The sequence below is a fragment of the Triticum aestivum genome, chromosome 4A (assembly GCF_018294505.1).
Source record: "Triticum aestivum cultivar Chinese Spring chromosome 4A, IWGSC CS RefSeq v2.1, whole genome shotgun sequence".
Lineage (NCBI taxonomy): Eukaryota > Viridiplantae > Streptophyta > Magnoliopsida > Poales > Poaceae > Triticum > Triticum aestivum.
In genome coordinates, this window is record NC_057803.1 from 636,011,912 (window position 1) to 636,030,664 (window position 18,753).

At 46.0% G+C, this 18,753-nt stretch overlaps 1 protein-coding gene across 1 annotated transcript; it reads right to left on the reverse strand.

Moving 5' to 3' along the window:
• Positions 1-10,475: 10,475 nt before the first annotated feature.
• LOC123087803 (acetyl-CoA carboxylase 1) lies at positions 10,476-18,330 on the reverse strand. The gene is made up of 3 exons (XM_044509914.1): positions 17,361-18,330; positions 17,032-17,238; positions 10,476-16,922 (listed from the first exon to the last, which is right to left on the reverse strand). The coding sequence occupies exons 1-3, from the start codon at positions 17,649-17,651 to the stop codon at positions 10,677-10,679; spliced, it is 6,744 nt and encodes a 2,247-aa protein (XP_044365849.1). The 5' UTR covers positions 17,652-18,330; the 3' UTR covers positions 10,476-10,676.
• Between the last annotated feature and the right edge of the window lie 423 nt (positions 18,331-18,753).

Below are 18,753 nucleotides of genomic sequence, written 5' to 3' on the forward strand. Positions count from 1 at the left end.
CTCCGTTACATGGAGTGACAAATCCCAGTCTCGATTCGTGCCAACCCAACAGACACTTTTGGAGATACCCGTAGTGAACCTTTATTGCCACCCAGTTACGTTGTGACGTTTGGCACACCCAAAGCACTCCTACGGTATCCGGGAGTTGCACAATCTCATGGTCTAAGGAAATGATACTTGACATTAGAAAAGCTTTAGCATACAAACTACACGATCTTGTGCTAGGCTTAGGATTGGGTCTTGTCCATCACATCATTCTCCTAATGATGTGATCCCGTTATCAACGACATCCAATGTCCATGGTCAGGAAATCGTAACCATCTATTGATCAACGAGCTAGTCAACTTGAGGCTTAATAGGGACATGGTGTTGTCTATGTATCCACACATGTATCTGAGTTTCCTATCAATACAATTATAGCATGGATAATAAACGATTATCATGAACAATGAAATATAATATAATAATAACCAATTTATTATTGCCTCTAGGGCATATTTCCAACAGTCTCCCACTTGCACTAGAGTCAATAATCTAGTTCACATCGCCATGTGATTAACACTCACAGGTCACATTGCCATGTGACCAACATCCAAGAGTCTACTAGACTCAATGATCTAATTCACATCACTATGTGATAAACACTCAAAGAGTTCTAGGTTTGATCATGTTATGCTTGTGAGAGAGGTTGTAGTCAACGGGTCTTGCCATATTCAGATCCCTATGTATTTCGCAAAACTTTATGTCATATCGTAGATGCTGCTACCACGTTCCACTTGGAGCTATTCCAAATTGTTGCTCCATTATACGTATCTGGTATCTCTACTCAGAGCTATCCGGATAGGTGTTAAGCTTGCATCGACGTAACTCTTTACGTCGAACTCTTTATCACCTCCATAACCGAGAAACATTTCCTTATTCCTCTAAGGATAATTTTGACCACTATCTGGTGATCCACTCCTAGATCACCTTTGTACCCTCTTGCCAGACATGTGGCAAGGCACACATCTGTTGCGGTACTCAGCATGGCATACCGTATAGAGCCTATACCTTCGTCCTTCCTCTTTCTTCGAGTCTTACTCAACTTCACACCTTACAACTCAGGTAAGAACCCCTTCTTTGACTGGTCTATTTTGAACTCCTTCAAAAACATGTCAAGGTGTGCGTCCTTTGTAAGTATCATCAGGCGTCTTGATCTATCTCTATAGATCTTGATGCCCAATATGTAAGCAGCTTTATCCAGGTCTTCCTTTGAAAATCACTCTTCAAAAAACCGTTTATGCTTTCCAGAAATTCTACATTATTTCGGATCAACAATATGTCATCCACATATACTTATCAGAAATGTTGTAGTGCTCCCACTCACTTTCTTGTAAATACAAGTTTCTAGCAAACATTGTATAAACCTAAAAGCTTTGATCACTCCATCAAAGCATATATTCTGACTCCGAGATGCTTGCTCTAGTCCATAGAAGGATCGCTGGAGCCAGCATACCTTTTAGCACCCTTAGGATTGACAAAACTTTGATTGTATCACATACAACTCTTTCTTACGAAAACTGGTAAGAAAACTTGTTTTTGACATCCATCTGTCAGATTTCATAATCGAAAAATACAGCTAATGCTAACATGATTCCGACGGACTTAAGCATCGCTACGGGTGAGAAATTCTCATCGTAGTCAACTCCTTGAATTTGTGAAAAGACTCTTTCCCACAAGTCAAGCTTCATAGACGGTAACATTACCGCCCACGTCTGTCTTCTTCTTAGAGATCCATTTATCTCAATGGCTTGCGGATCAGCGGGCAAGTCCATCAAAGTCCATACTTTGTTCTGATACATGGATCCTATCTCGGATTTCATGGCTTCTAACCATTTGTCAGAATACGGGCCCACCATCGCTTCTCCATAGCTCGTAGGTTCATTGTTGTCCAACAACATGATACCTAAGACAGGATTACCGTACCACTCAGGAGTAGTACATATCCTTGTCGACCTATGAGGTTCGACAGCAACTTGATCTGAAGCTTCATGATCACTATCATTAACTTCCTCTTCAACAGACATAGGCGCCACAGAAAACATCTTTCTGTGTTGCATCACTCTCTAGTTGAAGTAAAGGTTCGACAACCTCATCAAGTTCTATCTTCCTCCCACTCAATTCTTTCAAGAGAAACTCCTTCTCGAGAAAGGACCCGTTCTTAGCGACAAACAATTTGCCCTCGGATCTGAGATAGAAGGTATACCCAACTGTCACCTTTGGGTATCCTATGAAGATGTGTTCGTCCGCTTTGGGTTCGAGCTTCTCCGGCTGAAGCCTTAAGCATCGCAGCCCCAAACATTAAGAAACGACAACTTTGGTTTCTTGCCAAACCAATGTTCATACGACGTCGTCTCAACGGACTTATATGGTGTCCTATCTAAAGTGAATGCAGCTGTCTCTAATGCATAACCTCAAAATAATAGCGGTAGATCGGTAAGAGACATCATAGATCGCACCATATCTCATAAGGTTCGATTACGACGTCCGGACACACCATAACCCAGTGGTGTTCCAGGTGGCTTCAACTGTGAAACAATTCCACAATGTCTTAAGTGTTTGCCAAACTCATAACTCAGATATTCTCATTGATCAGATCGTAGGAATTTGATCTTCTTGTTATGATGATTCTTAACTTCACTCTGAAATCGCTTGAACTTTTCAAACGTTTCAGACTTGTGCTTCTTTAAGTAAATATACCTATATCTACTCAAATCGTCAGTGAAGATGAGAAAATAGCGATATCCACCGCACGCTTCAATTCTCATTGGATCACACGCATCAGCATGTATGATTTCCAACAAGTCACTTGCCCGTTTCATTGTACCTAAAAGCGGGGTCTTAGTCATCCTGCCCATGAGGCATGGCTCTGATGTGTCAAGCGATTCAAAATCAAGTGACTCCAAACATCCATCGACATGGAGTTTCTTCATGCATCTTACGCCAATATGACCTAAGCGGCAGTGCCACAAGAAAGTGGTACTATCATTATTAACTCTACATCTTTTGGCATGAACATGTGTATTACCACGACAGAGATTCAATGAACCATTCACATAGGGTGCATGACCATGAAAGGTATCATTCATGTAAACAAAATAACCATTATTCTCTAACTTAAATGAATGACCGTATTGCAATGAACATGATCTAATCATATTCATGCTCAACGTAGACACCTGATAACATTTATCTAGGTTCAATACTAATCCCGAAGGCAGATGGAGTGTGCGATGGTGATCTCATCAACTTTGGAAACACTTACAACACACATCGTCACCTCGCCCTTAGCCAGTCTCCGTTTAGTCCATAGCTTTTGCTTCAGGTCACCAGTAATAGCAACTGAACCGGTATCCAATACCCAGGTGCTACCAGGAGTACTAGCTAGGTACACATTAATAACACGTATATACTTTGTTGAAGTTGCCAGCCTTCTTATCTACCATGCATTTGGGGTAATTCCGCTACCAGTGACCGTTCCCCTTACAATAGAAGCACTTAGTCTCGGGTTTGGGTTCAACCTTGGGTTCCTTTACTGGAGCGGCAACTGGTTTGCCATCCATGAAGTTTCCCTTCTAGCCCTTGCCCTTCTTGAAACTAGTGGTCTTGTTAAACCATCAACACTTGATGCTCCTTCTTGATTTCTACCTTTCGCGGTCTTAAGCACCGCGAACAGCTCCGGGATCAACTCCATCCCTTGCATGCCATAGTTCATCACGAAGATCTAGTAGCTTAGTGATAGTGGCTAGAGAACTCTATCAATCACTGCCTTATCTGGAAGTTTAACTCCCACTTGGTTTAAGTGGTTGTAGCACCCAGACATTCTGAGCACATGCTCACTAGCTGAGCTATTCTCCTCCATCTTGTTGGCAAAAGAACTTGTCAGAGGTCTCATACCTCTCAACACGGGCATGAGCCTGAAATCCCAATTTCAGCTCTTGGAACATCTCATATGTCTTATGGCGTTCAAAATGTCATTGGAATCCCGATTCTAAGCCGTAAAGTATGGTGCACTAAACTATCAAGTAGTCATCAGAATGTGTCTGTCAGGTGTTCACAACATCCGCAGACGACGTTGTAGGGGTTTGCACATCGAGCGGTGCATCAAAAAACATAAGCCTTCTGTGTAGCAGTGAGGACACTCCTCGGACTACGGACCCAGTCCGCATCATTGCTTACAATATCTTTCAACTTGGTCTTTCTCTAGGAACGTATTGAAACAGGGAGCTACAACGTGAGCTATTTATCTACAACATATTTGCAAAGACAATTTAGACTATGTTCATGATAATTAGGTTCATCTAATCAAATTATTCAATGAACTCCCACTCAGATAGACATCCCTCTAGTCATCTAAGTGATACATGATCCGAATTGACTAGGCCGTGTCCGATCATCACGTGAGACGGACTAGTCATCAACGGTGAACATCTCATGTTGACCGTATCTTCTATACGACTCATGTTCGACCTTTCGGTCTTCCGTGTTCCGAGGCCATGTCTGTATATGCTAGGCTCGTCAAGTCAACCTAAGTGTTTCGCATGTGTTCCGAGGCCATGTCTGTACATGCTAGGCTCGTCAACACCCGTTGTATTTGAACGTTAGAATCTATCACACCCGATCATCACGTGGTGCTTCAAAACAACGAACCTTCGCAACGGTGCACAGTTAGGGGAAACACTTTTCTTGAAATTTTAGTGAGGGATCATCTTATTTAAGCTACCGTCGTTCTAAGCAAATAAGATGTAAAACATGATAAACATCACATGCAATCAAATAGTGACATGATATGGCCAATATCATTTTGCTCCTTTTGATCTCCATCTTCGGGGTCCATGATCATCGTTGTCACCGGCATGACACCATGATCTCCATCATCATGATCTCCATCATCGTGTCTTCTTGAAGTTGTCTCGTCATCTATTACTTCTACTAATATGGCTAACGCTTTAGCAATAAAGTAAAGTAATTACATGACGTTTATGTTGACACGCAGGTCATAAATAAATTAAGACAACTCCTATGGCTCCTGCCGGTTGTCATACTCATCGACATGCAAGTCGTGATTCCTATTACAAGAACATGATCAATATCATACATCACATATATCATTCATCACATCCTTTTGGCCATATCACATCACACGGCACATGCTGCAAAAACAAGTTAGACGTCCTCTAATTGTTGTTGCAAGTTTTTACGTGGCTGCTATAGGTTTCTAGCAAGAACATTTCTTACCTATGCCAAAACCACAACGTGATATGCCAATTTATATTTACCCTTCATAAGGACCCTTTTCATCGAATCCGATCCGACTAAAGTGGGAGAGACAAACACCCGCTAGCCACCTTATGCAACTAGTGCATGTCAGTCGGTGGAACCAGTCTCACGTAAGCGTACGTGTAAGGTCGGTCCGGGCTGCTTCATCCCACGATGCCGCCGAATTAAGATAAGACTAGTAACAACAAGTAAATTGACAAAATTGACGCCCACAACAACTTGTGTTCTACTCGTGCATAGAAACTACGCATATACGTAGCTCATGATGCCACTGTTGGGGATCGTAGCAGAAATTTAAAATTTTCTACGCATCACCAAGATCAATCTATGGAGTAATCTAGCAACGAGGGGAAGGGGAGTGCATCTACATACCCTTGTAGATCGCTAAGCGGAAGCGTTGCAAGAACGTGGATGAAGGAGTCGTACTCGTAGCGATTCAGATCGCGGTTGGTTCCGATCTAAGCGCCGAACCACGACGCCTTCGCGTTCATCACACGTGCAGTCCGGTGACGTCTCCCACGCCTTGATCCAGCAAGGGGAGAAGGAGAGGTTGGGGAAGACTCCGTCCAGCAGCAGCACGACGGCGTAGTGGTGGTGGAGGAGCGTGGGACTCCAGTAGGGCTTCGCCAAGCACTACGAGAGACGAGGAGGGAGAGGGGTAGGGCTACGCCAATAGGGAGATCGAATCGTGTGTTGGGCTGCCCCTTTGCCTCCACTATATACAGGGGGAGAGGGAGGGTTGCGCCCCCACCTATGGTTCCCACCCCAAGGGGTGCGGCAGCCCTAGATCCCATCTAGGGTGGCGGGCACAAGGGGGAGAGGGGCAGGTGCACCTGGGGTGGGCCTTAGGGCCCATCTGCCCTAGGGTTTGCCCCCCTCCCCTCTTGGAGGCGCCTTGGGCCTTGGTGGGAGGCGCCCCAGCCCACCTAGGGGTTGGTTCCTTCCCACTATTGGCCCATGTATGCCTCCGGGGCCCGTGGCCTCTCCCGGTGGACCCCCGGACCCCTCCGGTGGTCCCGGTACACTACCGGTGATGCCCGGAACACTTCCGGTGGCCAAAACCATACTTCCTATATATCAATCTTTACCTCCGGACCATTCCGAAACTCCTTGTGACGTCCGGGATCTCATTCGGGACTCCGAACAATATTCGGTAACCGCGTACACACTTTCCTTATAACCCTAGCGTCATTGAACCTTAAGTGTGTAGACCCTACGGGTTCGGGAGTCATGCAGACATGGCCGAGACAACTCTTCGGTCAATAACCAACAGCGGGATCTGGATACCCATGTTGGCTCCTACATGTTCCACAATGATCTCATCGGATGAACCACGATGTCAAGGATTCGATCAATCCCGTATACAGTTCCCTTTGTCTACCGGTACGATACTTGATCGAGATTCGATTGTCGGTATCCCGATACCTTGTTCAATCTCGTTACCGGAAAGTCTCTTTACTCGTTCCGTAACACATCATCCCGTGATCAACTCCTTGGTCACATTGTGCACATTATGATGATGTCCTACCGAGTGGGCCCAGAGATACCTCTCCGTTACACAGAGTGACAAATCCCAGTCTCGATTCGTGCCAACCCAATAGACACTTTCAGAGATACCCGTAGTGAACCTTTATAGCCACCCAGTTACGTTGTGACGTTTGGCACACCCAAAGCACTCCTACGGTATCCGGGAGTTGCACAATCTCATGGTCTAAGGAAATGATACTTGACATTAGAAAAGCTTTAGCATACGAACTACACGATCTTGTGCTAGGCTTAGGATTGGGTCTTGTCCATCACATCATTCTCCTAATGATGTGATCCCGTTATCAACGACATCCGATGTCCATGGTCAGGAAACCGTAACCATCTATTGATCAACGAGCTAGTCAACTAGATGCTTACTAGGGACATGGTGTTGTCTATGTATCCACACATGTATCTGAGTTTCCTATCAATACAATTATAGCATGGATAATAAACGATTATCATGAACAATGAAATATAATATAATAATAACCAATTTATTATTGCCTCTAGGGCATATTTCCAACATAACATACACGCTATCCTAGACTCTACATAGTGGGTAGTAATATATGTGTAGTGTCATGCAAAGCTTCATTTATTAAGTTATAGACTCATTTTATGTTGGTATGTGTGATGTTACTCATAGACTGAGTAACTAGCTAAGTTACTCAATTTACATCTCTCCTCATTAACTCATTGTCACATAGGCAAATTTGTTGAGTTGAACCCAATATTACTCTTGAAATTACTCTCACTGTGACCAGTGACCAGTTCACTAGTTACTCCCACTATGGCTAGTTTTAGGGATAATACGATTGGAAAAATCGCTATTATTAATTATGTGTTGGCCTTAACTACTTGACTAATCAATTGCATTAATAGCTCGGTTTCCAAATTGATTTGGCATGAAAAAATGTCTATTTAAACATACCTAATCAATTGCATACACAATTAATTACGTGTAATTAATTGCATTAATGACTTAATTTTCAAATTGATTTGGTACTTGGTTTCCAAATTAATTTGCATTAGTGTCTACGTGTGAAACTTTAAAGTATAGATTCTTTTTGACATTATATATTGTCCCTTTGGCTCTTGTTGGAATGTATAGTGCAAGAATGGACGGAAGGTCTACCATCGCTTGTTTTCTCGTGATGCTTGTGTTGTTCAAAAGCACATCTGCAGGTGTGTTCCCTCATTTGTTGTTCTTAAGTAGAGTTCCTTCAAAAGAAGAGCCTTGAAAAATCCACATAAAATTTCAAGATCGTATTACCAAGAGTTTTCTCAAATGTGATGTTGATGCACATGCAGCATTGAAAAATATTATGTTGGTATAATTTCCGTTATGTTTGTGGTACGCAGACTGTCAGTTGGTTCAGATTAAGCTCGTGTACTGCACCAAATCAGTATGCAAGGTTGAATGCTCGGCTCAGTGGCAGGATATGAAGGTCTACGAGCATTGGTGCAATCGGTTTTTCATTGGAACCTGCTACTGCAAGATTTGCTATGATTAATAGATCTTAATGGATATGCTAGGCACACTATCATGTTATCAATAAATAATGCATAACTTTGTGTCCCTGAATCACTGGTTCATGCATGGGAGTGTATGCTTTGGAGAGCGCCATGGGAGACATAATCTATATGGTCTCATGGACAAACTGCTTAAAGGCGAATATCATATAGTTATGAACAAATATAGCGAACGGAACTGATGAGTACGTTACTTTCCTTAGCAAACATTTGACTTTGGTCTTCAACAAGAAAACAAGAACTGCATATGTCACCCTTGTGTTGGGAACAGGAAATAGTCGTCCAGTGTGCCACCTGCAGATGTATGATAAACCAAGCCATGCCAACCGCCCAAGGTGCCATTGCCAGCGCTGGGAACATGGTTATGGAGACTGAAAACAAGACAGTCACGAAACAATCTGTTCATCGTTCCATATACACAACCATCAAGTTAATAACACATTTGATAATGAGGGAATAGCTAGGGGCCAGTTGACTTGGTTTGTTTTTTGGGTCAGTCGATTTGTTCCCAGCCGTTTATCTCCTTCAACCACCTAAAAAAATTGTTCATCGCCTTCCTCCCCACGATCTCGATATGAACCGCCCACAACCGATGGCCAAACCGCATGCCTCCACCATCCCTGGGCGGCGGCGCTCCCGCAACCGCCTCATCCCCCCGCCCTCCCACCACCGCCATGCTTGCCGCCGCCCACGATCATCCCTCTAACCGGCAAACCACCTAAATTTTCCAGCGAACCTGCACCCCCCAAGCAACCTTAAGATAGACAAGGAGGCTTTTGCTTCTCCCTAGACCCTAGACGTGGAGGCTGCTTCTTCCCCTTGCACCCGAAGATTGACAAGATTAAACCTGCTGGCAGCAGTCTCGGTGCACTACGGTTGCTGCTTCCTTCTCCACCTAATCGATTGACCAAAATTCTAAGTTCAGGCGACTGGCGCCCAGCAAAACTGTTTGATAATAGTATTTTCTTCCTTCTTATTGCATCTGGAACTATAACAATCGGCAGATTTGAAGTATGGACAAACATATAATCTGCTAACTACTTCTTTCTCACTAAATTTGAGACTTTGAGTTCAGTTCGGTGAGCAAAGCTTTCAGATTCAGACAACTGTTGCAGCTACACTTACACCACATCAGCTCACACACAAAACTTTCATGGTTATGGATCCCCTGTTGCCCTAAAAGATTAAAACCACAATAACGCGCGTGATCCGGGCCAGGCTGTGGCCTACAGTTTTTGTAGTGTGAGGTACCAAGTTCATAACTCCGACTGCTCCAGCGCCGTTTTATCAGCTCTCAGACGCAGCACGCCATCGATGAACTTCAGCCGCCATAGACCTGGAGCATGGGTGATCTAGTCAGAGCAGTGCAGATTCTGAGGTCAAAGGCAAACTCGTGAGCAAGTGATAGGAATGCCTCATGCAAGAAATTTGTCAGAAGCCATCAAGATGTAAGCAGAAGAGCGGGCTTGGTAGTTGTCAACTTTCCCTAAAAGCGCCATAAAGGCGTGTTCATCTGTTCCTCGTCAGAGGGCGGGGAGCTCCCGCGTTGCATTAAGAAGAGAGTTGGTCCAGTTAATAAGGGAAACTGGACCCAAAAACCATACATGGCACGGTTAATTAAGGGAAACCGGCGAAGACCACACACACCGGACTAGCACTCGAGGGACGTCGTCCGAGCCAGATTCAAGGGTGCCTAGGCCCAAGACCATCGACAACACAACGTACCCAACCAAGTCAACCTCTGCAACCTCAAGAACACACCTGCATCTAGATGTGTGCTTGCACCTAACCTTCTGAAAAATTAGATCAAACATTGACCTCCACCAAGGCACGAATTGCCTGGACAGCCGCCGGCGTAAACGATTTCTTATACATCTGTAGATAAGGCTTCATCTTCTCTTGCACATCCTCCTCTGTGTTCATCTGTTCCAAGTAGGATGAAAACAAGAAGACATAAGGATTAACGAAAAAGTTCAACAAAGAACTAAACAGTATCACTAGGTGTGTATTGGTTATTACCGTAGACTTTCGGTATTGAGAAAATATAACCATGCAGAAGAGTGGACAAAATGTCCATTTGGTAGGTAAAAGAGTGGCGAAAAAATCAGAAGCATAAATATCATCTTTAACATAAATAATCATTCTTATTTCTATTGACTCTGGCTGGCTGTGTAATGTACATTGGCATGAGACAGGCCAAACAATTTACTACAAGGTTACAACGGCTCACTACATACATAGGCCTAATTTCTACTCCACCGGCCAAAGACGAGCAGGTCTGTTTACATTTGCCATCAACCAAGAAGCTGCCTGAGGCCATTGATGACCTGCTCCCTCTTTGAAGGATTCATTTTGCCAAGGAGGAGCGAGAGACCGTTGGGCAAAGCCTTCACATCTGAGCTTTCAGCAAGTTGCGACAACAGCCTGGATACTCGTTCAGCTTTCATCTCCTCGAGATGCTTGTCATAGTTGCTACAATCGTCTTTCCAGGCAAAGAAAGCCTCGTCATCGTCCCACTTCTCGCCATCTCCCTGTCCTTGAGAAGCCATATACCATTCCTTGATACACTCCAGCGCCGATCCATAAGTAGGCATCATCTGCTCACCAGCGGCTTCTCTAACTTGTTTGGCAAGTGAATCCTCAGCAACCCTCCTTCGCAACCTCCTGTAGAAGAAGGCCCGGGACTCCTCCCAGTCCACCACCTTTCTGATCACACCTTTGGCGACCATTCTGGAAGTGGTGTCGTGCAGTTCAGCAAACCGGGTAGCAACCTGAGTGTATATGGGCATCAGCTGCTTCATCCGAGCGGTCATCATACTCCTGATCCTGATGGCCTCCGTTTCCGATGTGCCTATCTTGATTTCTTTGAGGAGGCTAGCATTGAGTCTGACCAACTGAGGGTCAAGCCTTAACATGCTCTCTTCGACTTCATTTGGCTTAAATTTGATCTCAATTAGCGCCTTTGGCTCAAGGACATTACCTTTTGCACTCCTCTCGGCATACATCTCAATGTGCTCAGGATTGACCTTGCTGTCCACCACGACCCATGCGCCTCCACGCAGCTCTCCAGCCTTTGGTATATACACAAAGGCAGGCTGCTTATATGTCCTCAGATTCTCGACAATCATGGAACCGGCCTGAAGGATTCCTTCAAACAGATCCCTTTGGCCACCAGAAAAGCCTCTCCAGTTAGCAAGTATGAACAATGGGAGCTCTTCATGGTTGAAATCCAGCAGTGCCTGGGCTGTTTTCGCGGCCGAATCTGGGAACCACACCTGTCCTGCTTGAGGGACTACACGCTCTGCAGAATCAAGCTGACCAGGATCAGCGGGGGTCACTTGCATCATTGTCTCGGTTTCCACAGCTATGACACCGACTGGAACCCCACCCAGCTTTGCCCTTCCGGTGATAACAGTTTTCGCCCATCCCCCTAATGTTTCCACAAAGCTTTCTCTGTCAAACATACCACCCAACCACTTGCCTCCTTGAGTGTCCTGAATGCCACAGATGGCCGCACGGGCATCACATGAATTCTCTGGTAAGTATGTTACAGGTCTCTCCGGTGGATCAAGAGGTGTCAGAATAGGAAGAGGACCGCCGACATACGCAGGTACGTAGCTGAGCCATTTCAAGATAGCAGAAACACCTTCAAGATCATCTGACACTGTGAGATGGGCAACTCCATTTGCAGCCATGATTTTGGGGCCACCCAGTTGCAATTGGGAGGTATAAACCTCCCGCCCCAGAAGCTTGTTTAGCGGAGCAAACCCAGTTAAAATAATTGGTTGATCAAGACGCTGTATACACCGCAGTCCTATCCGAGCAAGATAAGCCCCAATGCCAACAGCTTTCCCAGTCACAAATGTCAGAGTAAACGTCTCTCTGTATGCATTAGAGTAGGCACTGGCAATGGCACCACTTCCATGTAGATTCTCACAACCGAGTCCATCCTCTTTCCCAACAATGGTATCAACAACCCATCTGGTTTCTCCACTTTCCAGCTTTAGCTCATGGGCTATAACCGAAGATCTTAGGCGTGAATAATCTTGTTCCATGAGGTAAATATACTGAAAACCACGTTCAGGACTCTCATCATCAGACCATCCCACATGGAAGCATGCCTTTATTTCCTCTGCTACACCGAGCCTAGCACCAGAAGTTGCTGCCAAGTAGATTAGAGGAATTTTCCTCTCACAAGCAAGATTGGTAACAGCATCGAAGAATGCATCTTCTCTAGGACCAAAAGAACCAGCTTTAAATGTCACGTCATTTGCAACAACTATAATCTCCCGGCCGTCTGGAAATTCTGGTGTGGACAGCTTCATGTTCCAAGCAACAGTTCCAATATCATTCATACCTGGAGGACGCTCAACTGGAACCAAAGGAGTACCCCATGATCCAGTTGAATCAGCAAACATGAGCTCTGTCACTTGAGCATACCGCTGATTGTGCCCGTTAGCTTCTGCAACATGTGAAATACCAGATTTCCAGGACTCCTTCAATGCTTTTTCAAATACCAATGGGAAATCATAGCAGTATGTAGTTTCATTTTTCCTAGCAGTGTTACGTTTCTGGTCAAGGGCATCCAAAGGTTTGTATGGCTCATGCAATGGAATGCCATGCAAAGGACCAGCTGCGGGTGTGGCGGAGCGGTAGAAAAGCTCATGTGTATTGGAGTCCTCCACTTCTCGGTAAATATCAACAGTGCAGGAATGCCCAGTGACAATGGTAACAACAACTCTCCAAGCACCACTAGCTTGCCCATCACAATCTAACCATAGCTTCACTTCCCACTGGCACACGGAAAGTCGATGCATCCTAACACCGACATGTTCATGTATACTCATAGCCATATGCTTCAAAAGTGTGCATGCTGTCTCCTCATCTTGGCCAACTTCATCCATCCTCGTTGAAACTGGAATTAGATCAAACAACCGCTGCTCTCTCAGTATGCACATATACATATGGGAGTGTGCTGACCTCACAGCCTCATTGTGAGCATGTAACTCTATTTCCTCTAGCGCTGCCATCAATGATCTGAGTATGCTGTTAGATATGAATGACGATGAGGCTTGAGCACGGCATACCTCATTGTCAATATGTCCAAACGAAAAACCATTGGTCATACTTGGCTGTCTGACTATGGTACGAAGAAACATCCTTTGGTCATTTGATCTCGGATCTTTATTGTTCTTTACCAGTGTGTAGATGTGCCACTGGCGATCACGAGATGGGGTGTATTTTGCGTCACTGTAACCTTCTAGATGCACTTTGTCCAATTCAAGAAATGTGGACAAAGGAGGTTCCACATGACGGAGCATCGGGTCCTCCTCATAATATAGCTTGTCAAATGACCATTGGAAGGAGTGGCGCATTGGCGGACGCCCTTCATCTCTTTGGATAATGCAGCTGACAACCCTAACACCAGCACCATTGAGATGTGATGTTATAGTCGTATCCTTCAGAATCTTGGAAAGTTTGTTAATCCTTTCTTGAGCTTGATCCTCATCACCACTGTCTTGAAGAGTGCCCATCTGATTGCTGATACCAACCAAAGCAATGTGCAGAATATTGCCACGGTTAGAATTTATAGGATTACCATTTGAGACACTTCCAGCACCTGCTCTGTAATGTGAAGTCTCCTTTAATGCAGCTTCAATCGCAGTTGACAGACACTGAAGAGACTTGATTACAACCATTACACCCCATCGCCTGCCCCTGGGATCCTGCACTTGTTGCTTTAGAAGTGCTGCAGACTGCCCAATATGCTCTTCAGAGAATTCCCATAATGCAATTAGGCCAGACCTGTGCCATTGTATCCGGACACTACCCCTTACAAGGTAATGCTGATACAATCTTCGTATGTATGTCTCGACTACTCTCCGCTGAAGAGTAGGATCACTGTGATCAAACAAAGCCACAAGGGCGTCTTCAACTGCATGTGGGGCACACACTAAATCTTCCATCCTTTCATTGATGGCCATCTTCCTCCTAGGTGTAGAAACCTGCTCTCCTTCCTCAGTAAACATCTCCAGCTCTGAAAGGCTTCTTGCTATGCTTGTGCGGAGTTCACTCAATTTAGTTTGCTCAAGAAGTTGGCTTGCTTTAAGTGCCAGCCCAGAGTATGCTGTATGGTTCAGAGCAGAAAAGCGAATCAACTGGTCCCTGTAAGCAGATGGATTTGCGTAGACCAATCCGTCCATAAGCTGTAGTATCAACTCATTTTTATTTTTCACACCCTGATGGGAGAACACAATATAGACAACCTTCTCAAGGTCTTTTGCATGTTGAAGTCGTAGACGTTCTATCACATCAGACTGAATGTCATCACTGAACAGTTCTTCAACAGATAAATACTCCTCAAAGAGAGACTTGACAACAACGCAAGCATGGCTTTCTCTTCCACCCTCATATGACTTGACCAGGCTCATAAGTGGCTCTATAAGCCTCTCACTGGTAATCCTATCTTTCTCAGAACAGTGTGCAAGATTTGCCTCAATGACTTCCCTTAACAACTTGGCAGGGAAATCCTGGCCCTTCCGGAAGTCAGCATTCAACTCATACTCCTTGTACACACCATCCAACTCATTCCTAAGATCTTTTGGGAGTCGTGTTGCCAAAACGGACATGAGTTCTTGCCACCGAAGAAAAGGGAGCTCAGGGCTGTCTAGGCAGTTTAGCAAATATTGTACAACATGACTGATATTATGTTCATATCCTGCAAGGATCATGTGCGCAGAATTCACACTTGCAGCAAACTTTTGGTGAACTTTGCCAGAAATAGCAGCAGAAGGTCCAAGCTTTGGGAAGGTGCCATGAAATGGTTCAGCTTTCCTCACAGAAGATGGGTCATCAAGATCCAACCTTGCTATCAGGTCACTCGCCTGCATGGCCTGACCCTCAGGCATGACAAAGTGAATGACACCAGAGGCCGGTAGTAACAGTGGCATGCACATCTTCATGACCTCCACCTCAGCATATGGTGTATCAGAAACCACATGAGAACCATCGGCGACCAAAAACCGAAGAAGTTTGCACGGTGTATCAGCCAACAGCTTGGAAGGATCATGCTCTTTCTGTAATAAGCAGGTTCTACCATTGATTAGAAGGCGTGTACCAGCACCCTCTGTCTCTGCGTAAATTACATGACTGTTTCCATCCAACTGCATTAAGAGCCCACCATCACGCAACGAGTGCATCTCTGCTTCAATCTCTGATTCATTGATTCTTAATTTGTAGCTACCAGGTCCACCTCTTACTGTCTTAACTGTATATTTGATCCCCTCTATATTTAGTGTTACAGTCAAATTGACAAGAGAGATGTGCCTTGGTGGTATTTGACCTTTACTGAGATAACCGACATAATCGGTTACAACACTTGAGCTCCTGCTTGATGCTTCATATAGAGCTCCAGCAACAACTGAAAGGTACCATGGTGGCCTCTCTGCTCTGACACGCATAGCTATTCTGCTGTCTAGCCAACCAGTGTGGATCTTATTTTCTCGGTATTCTGCGGCATTCAAGAGATCGACCGTGTAATCAACATTGGTGCGTATCTCTCCACGAATCTGGATCTCTTTTAACCCAAGTACCATATTGGCTATTGCCAACGACCTGGATTCCCCAAAAGCAAAAACATGACCAAACTGAGAATCAGAAAACTCATGAATTGCTCCGCCAGACTTAACTGAGAAATAGGCCCAAGCATTGGGTTTACTTTTAAAGTTTAGCTCCTCCACTCTTCCACCAGTAGGCTTAAACCCGTCATCTGGATCCTCGCTAGTAACTCGAACTGCTACACAGTGACCCGTTGGCCTTACAGACTGTGCTTTGTCCAAGTCAAATTTAGCCGCAACAGCTGATATTTCCTTCCAGCTGTGATAGCCACCTCCATGTTCCAGTCCATAAAAGCGTCTGATCTCTGGAATGTTGTAGAGGGGTATGCCCATTCCTACCGCAACTTGAGATGCAGGTAGGTTCACTCCAGCAATCCATTCGGTCACAGGGTGTTCTACCTGCAATCTTGGATTAAGCTCCAGGAAATAGTATTCACCCGTTTCCATGCTGTACAGATATTCCACCGTGGCAGCACCCTGATATTGCACACATTTAGCGAGCCGCCTTGCTGCCTGCTCAAGCTCTCTAACCTTCTCTGGAGGAGCAACAGTGATTGGTCCCTCTTCGATAATCTTTTGGTGCCTTCTCTGAACACTACAGTCCCGACTGTGCAGCGCTGCTACGTTGCCGTGCTTGTCACAGAGCAACTGGACCTCTAGATGCCGGCTCTGAGAGGCCACCTTCATAACAAATATAGGCGATCCAGGGACTTCTCCTTGCACCTGCTTAAACAAGGCTCTCACCTCATCGTCATTGTGCACCTTCCTTATTCCTTTACCACCACCGCCCCACGATGCCTTGATCATTGCAGGATACCCCACCACTTGACAACTTGCGACTGCTTCCTCTGTGGTTGACACACAAGCCTTCTTATAGATCTCCTCAGGTATAGAGTGGCAGCTGGTTTCTTGCGGAACTTTCACCTAGAGCACGATATTTCGTGTTAGTTTTAAGCAACATATATGTATATACAGTGATGGAGAAAACAAAACAATATATATCAAAGAAATAGGAGAAGGCACGCATACATACATGTGACCCACTCCATGGAAGAGTTGGAACTCCTGCTGCTTGTGCAATAAGAGAGGAACCGATCTTATCACCTAGTGCCGCCATGGCGGCCGACGGTGGCCCAAGAAAAATGATCCCCTTTTCCTTGAGCGCATCTGGAAGCTCTGGGTCCTCAGAGGCATGACCCCAGCCTGGCCAAACTGCAGAAACCCGGGTCCTCTCTGCTATCTGTATCATGACATGACAGGTGAATCACAAGCAAACATTAGTAACTACTAGTCAAGTACCAAGCACAATGAACATGGATGATATAAGAGCAGGAGAATGACTGATGGATGAACCGCACTAACCTCGACAATGAGCTGCACATTTGCATAGTTGTTGTTATTGGTTCCACCAGGGACCTCCAAGAACTGGTCAGCGATCCTTACATGCTCCGCATTGGCCCGGAGGTCCTCTGGGGTCGCCATGGCCACCAGAAGGATGGCCTTCTCGGTGCCAAAGGTCTCGGAGGCCCAGGCGCGGATGCTGCGCATGAACTTGACGGCCGCCATCCCATTGTTGGCGACCAGCACGCTGCGGATCGGCGTGTCGCCCCCAAGCGCCCTGCAGAATTCGCTGATCTGGTCGGACCCCGCCATTGCCGCCCCCTCAAAAAACTAACTTTCAGCGCCGCCCAGCAGTCACCGCCACCAATGCGGGCGGCGACGGCGCAAGCTTTCAGACGAACACAGCAGACGCTGATCCCGCGGCCGCGCCCGAGATATAATCTACTCCGACGAAATCGAAACCGGTTTGGTAATCTGGTGCTGGCTGCTGCTTATATATGTCGCCGGGGATTGGAAGGGCGGCGGGCGGAGTCGAACGCGATTGGAAGGAGGGAGGGAAGCCCACGCGGAGACGGACGGAGAATAGCGACTAGTTGGTCACGGAGAGGGAGTCCTCCTCCGAAGAGAGGAGAGGTGGACGACGGGACCGACTCGACCGCGGGGGTGGTGCGGGGAGGGCCTGGTGGGTGCGCACCGTAGGCGTTCGACGGAATGCCTGCCGGCCGCGCGCACTGGAAGGGGAGGGGGAGGAAGATCGAAGACGGCGGCGGCGGCGGCGGGGCGGGCCTTGAATGCCTGGCTGCGGCTGCGCTGCCGTCCGCCGCGGAGCAGAGCGAAGACGGGAGGGGAGGCGCGACGGCATGCATCCATGGAGTGGGGAGGGAGAGGAGCCGCGGGTGGCGGCTTGGACACGACGAGACGACGACGACTCGCCCCACACCCCATGACCCACTAGTCAGTCAGTCACTTAGTCTCCCCTCCCAATCCCGGCCCTCGGTCCTCCCCTTTGCATATCTAGCCGATCCCTTAAAACCCGTCAGAGAATAAAATTTTGGTTCCGTGGGGCTAAACCATGCCTAGCCGATTCTATATCATCGTCCGCTCTATTTACTACTCCCTCCGTTCCTAAATAATTGTCTTTCTAGAGATTTCAATAAATGACTATATACGAAGCAAAATGAATGAATCTATACTCTAAAACATGTCTACATACATCCATATATTGTAGTCCATTTGAGATAGCTAGAAAGACAAATATTTAGGAACGGAGGGAGTACTTTGTAGACATGATGCGTCCAAATTTTTTGCCTCCATTCTAACCCACCGGCCACCGCTCTGCCGGCTGGGTTGTATCCACTCTAGCACACATCTTCTTGCCTCCGTCGGCCATCACAAGCCATCGTCGACACCCTGG

What these genes read in the sequence shown, in the direction of transcription:
- LOC123087803 (XM_044509914.1), bottom strand. Translation starts at nt 17,651, where the DNA reads ATGGCGGGGTCCGACCAGATCAGCGAATTCTGCAGGGCGCTTGGGGGC. An exon ending in ATGTGCAGCTCATTGTCGAG is followed by an intron (nt 17,239 to 17,360) that starts GTTAGTGCGGTT and finishes GTCATGATACAG; the next exon opens with ATAGCAGAGAGGACCCGGGT. An exon ending in TTCCATGGAGTGGGTCACAT is followed by an intron (nt 16,923 to 17,031) that starts GTATGTATGCGT and finishes ATCGTGCTCTAG; the next exon opens with GTGAAAGTTCCGCAAGAAAC.